Source organism: Haliotis cracherodii, unplaced genomic scaffold, assembly GCF_022045235.1.
Source record: "Haliotis cracherodii isolate W230 unplaced genomic scaffold, xgHalCrac1.p SCAF_5, whole genome shotgun sequence".
Taxonomy (NCBI): Eukaryota; Metazoa; Mollusca; class Gastropoda; order Lepetellida; family Haliotidae; genus Haliotis; species Haliotis cracherodii.
In genome coordinates, this window is record NW_027266308.1 from 2,680,429 (window position 1) to 2,683,350 (window position 2,922).

At 40.2% G+C, this 2,922-nt stretch overlaps 1 protein-coding gene across 1 annotated transcript; it reads right to left on the minus strand.

Moving 5' to 3' along the window:
• Positions 1-363: 363 nt before the first annotated feature.
• Positions 364-1,386, minus strand: LOC139442257 (FMRFamide receptor-like). The gene has a single exon (XM_071223045.1). The coding sequence runs from the start codon at positions 1,384-1,386 to the stop codon at positions 364-366; it is 1,023 nt and encodes a 340-aa protein (XP_071079146.1).
• Positions 1,387-2,922: the final 1,536 nt, after the last annotated feature.

Consider the following 2,922-nt stretch of genomic DNA (forward strand, 5'->3'; position numbering starts at 1 on the left):
CTCCGAAAATGATTCCAAAAACACCACATGTGGCTATAACTGTCGACACCCATGCAATAATTTCGAATCTTTATTTTTTAATTGTATCTGCGCAAATGGGGGTCATACCCGATATTGACATCATAATTAAGTTATGACACCAAACCCCTTTTACAGGTTTTATTTTGTTACAATAAACCATTGATCTGACGCATGACCAAATATGATCTTCACGGGTCGAATACCTTTAGAACCACCCATTTTAACATGTGTGAATGTTGTCTTTATTCATGTGGCAATAACCTCGCATTTAAACCACTTTATATGAAGCACAATTAATTTTATCCGTTGGTATACATTTATAACCACGTGTGAATGCTGTGTTTAATCGTGTGATCGGAAGCATGATTTGAAATTCTGTCGAAAAGTTTTCCCAAATGAGTAGTAGAATATGAAATTTGTCGAACAGTTGATGACAACCAAAAGTGATGCGATCTTGTTCAAGTAAAGATTGGTTGTACTCGAGAGCGTGTATACTAAGGATAGTTGTACTGCAGTGACAACATGGGTAACCACAGACATGGTTGTAATAGCCATGGCCAACACCGTCAACTGGATACTCCCTCTGTCCGATGACAGCCGATTTACAGAGTTCATTCTTCGTCTTGAGATCATCAGACTAAAATTACAAGTTACCAGTAGGATCAAAGGAATAACACATCGAAACACCAACATCACAGGACCGCTATACATATTAAAACCATATTCTCCAAGAAATCCTCCTTGTGGTTTCGTATAAAACATATACATATTCATATCCGGATTCCAGTAGGCTTGAGGCCAAAATGCAAGCCACAGTGGAACATTGAATGCAACTGTGAACACGGCTATGGTTCCTAGCACCTTGTTGATGACAGACTCACGCAGCAAGGATCCTGACTTGAAAGGTAAAGCGATCGCTATCCATCGTTGGATCGCTATGAGGACTGTGAGGTAAATTTCAAATGTATATAGGGTCATTGCCAATAGGTATGCAAAGGGGTGGAAAATTGCATGTATGGTCCGTGCAACATATCTGTTTAGGGATGGTAATACAAATGCCATGACGACAAGAACAAGCAGAATGATGTCCACGAGTGAGAGATACTTCAAGAGACGCACACCACTGTTTGTCTTTTGCATACGATGAAGAACAACCGCTCCGAGAATGTTCCCAAACACACCACATATGGCTATAACTGTCGCCACCCATGCTATAATTTCATATGCGAGTTGATGACTATTTGAATTGAATTCATTGATGGTAGTGTTTCTGATTTCCGTGCTTGAGCTGTTTGCTATGGTTTTTCCAGTGGGGTAACTGTTTGTGAAGTTTGTGATATTTGATAATACCTCATATGTATCCATGACAACTGGAACATCCTCTGTATCTGTTGAGTCATCCAGCGATGAAACAGATTATTTAATTACCTGGTATGGAAAGCCAACAGTGCCATCTTGTACCCACGTTTACATCTACACCGGAGGTCCATAGACGATTGATGAGAAATGAGATATACCTGGTAGATCTAACACGTCTGGAAGTCCACGTCAGTACCTGTTGAACATTCAACTCCTTAGATCCAGCTCTCCCGAGATACATAAACACATGTCCAGATTCAACACCTTGAACAGACAGCAGTAACTTGTTGACCTCGTTAGCACTCGTCAATACATATTATGTAACTTGTCAAAGTAAAAAACTGTTATAACATAGCATTTCCTGAAGACACATCGGTGTGCGCCAGCATAGATACGACCACACTTCTCTGTCAGAGGATATGTTATATATTTGACATTGATCGATTCCACTGCCGTGTGTCTACTTACACTAATGAAAACACTCATTACGGATATTAGCTTCTGACGTTGACGTTTCGTTTTCGAATGACATTTGCATTCTATATCCAGTGCAAGTTTAAGCCTTGAGTATGTATTTCTTGACCGAAAGGCCGCCCGAAGTTGAAAAAAATACACAATATTAGTCAAATGTTATACAAATAAAGAACGAATGTAACAAATTAAGGTAATTGTTTACATACGAATAATGAACTCAAAATACAAAACAATGAACAACTCGCAAACAAAAGACATCACATGTAAAGAAAGAACAATGTGTTCTAAAGAACGTCAGTACACAAAAAGACACAATACTGCTAAAGGAAAACGTTAAGAATAAAGAGGGCGCTGCCATCAGTAAAACATTTCGAGTTTGATCGGCTTGCAGGGAGGTAATCACCATGGGATATTCTGAACTTTGTAATCCTTGGTTTGGCATTTCAACTCACTGTCAAATATATTGACAATATTATTAACATGGTGCTGCCTCGGTGACACTGTTTTGTCAATACATATTTAATGAACAAATCATATTTGCCGTCGGTTGAGACCCTGTGTCGGCAGAGGTAGAGAGTGTGGTGGTTAAGGGCGCCGGACCCGGCAATAGTGTTCCTCGACCAACACACAACCTCGACCATAACTTTGCCTAAACTTTTGAAATTGGTCTGGGCCAAACAAAACGTTGTAGCTCCGATGTCAATTACATCTGTCAATCCGTTGGCTCATGGGCCACTTTGGTGCTGCTGACTTCCGAATTCTGTCTCCAATTGAATGTCATGGGCCAATCCAGTCTGACTTATATTTGGTAGATAGCTACACCTATACTACCTCCATTTCCTAAGTCTTGGCAGCTTGGAGATCTGCTACAGCTAAGACAGTCCTTGTTGACATGCCGTGGTGGGTAGGGAAAAGGGGTGCTTAATCATACCCAACAACCTAGTTCAAGAAGATGACATACAAATTCTTACAATCTGACGACCATTCACCCATTCGATATGACGAATGGCCACGTTTTGGGGTTATTGAAGCTTGTGACAAAGAACCAATCAAACCAAATCCATTTGC

Excerpts from the sequence above, each read along its gene's own strand:
- LOC139442257 (XM_071223045.1), bottom strand. The coding sequence starts at position 1,386 with ATGGATACATATGAGGTATTATCAAATATCACAAACTTCACAAACAGT.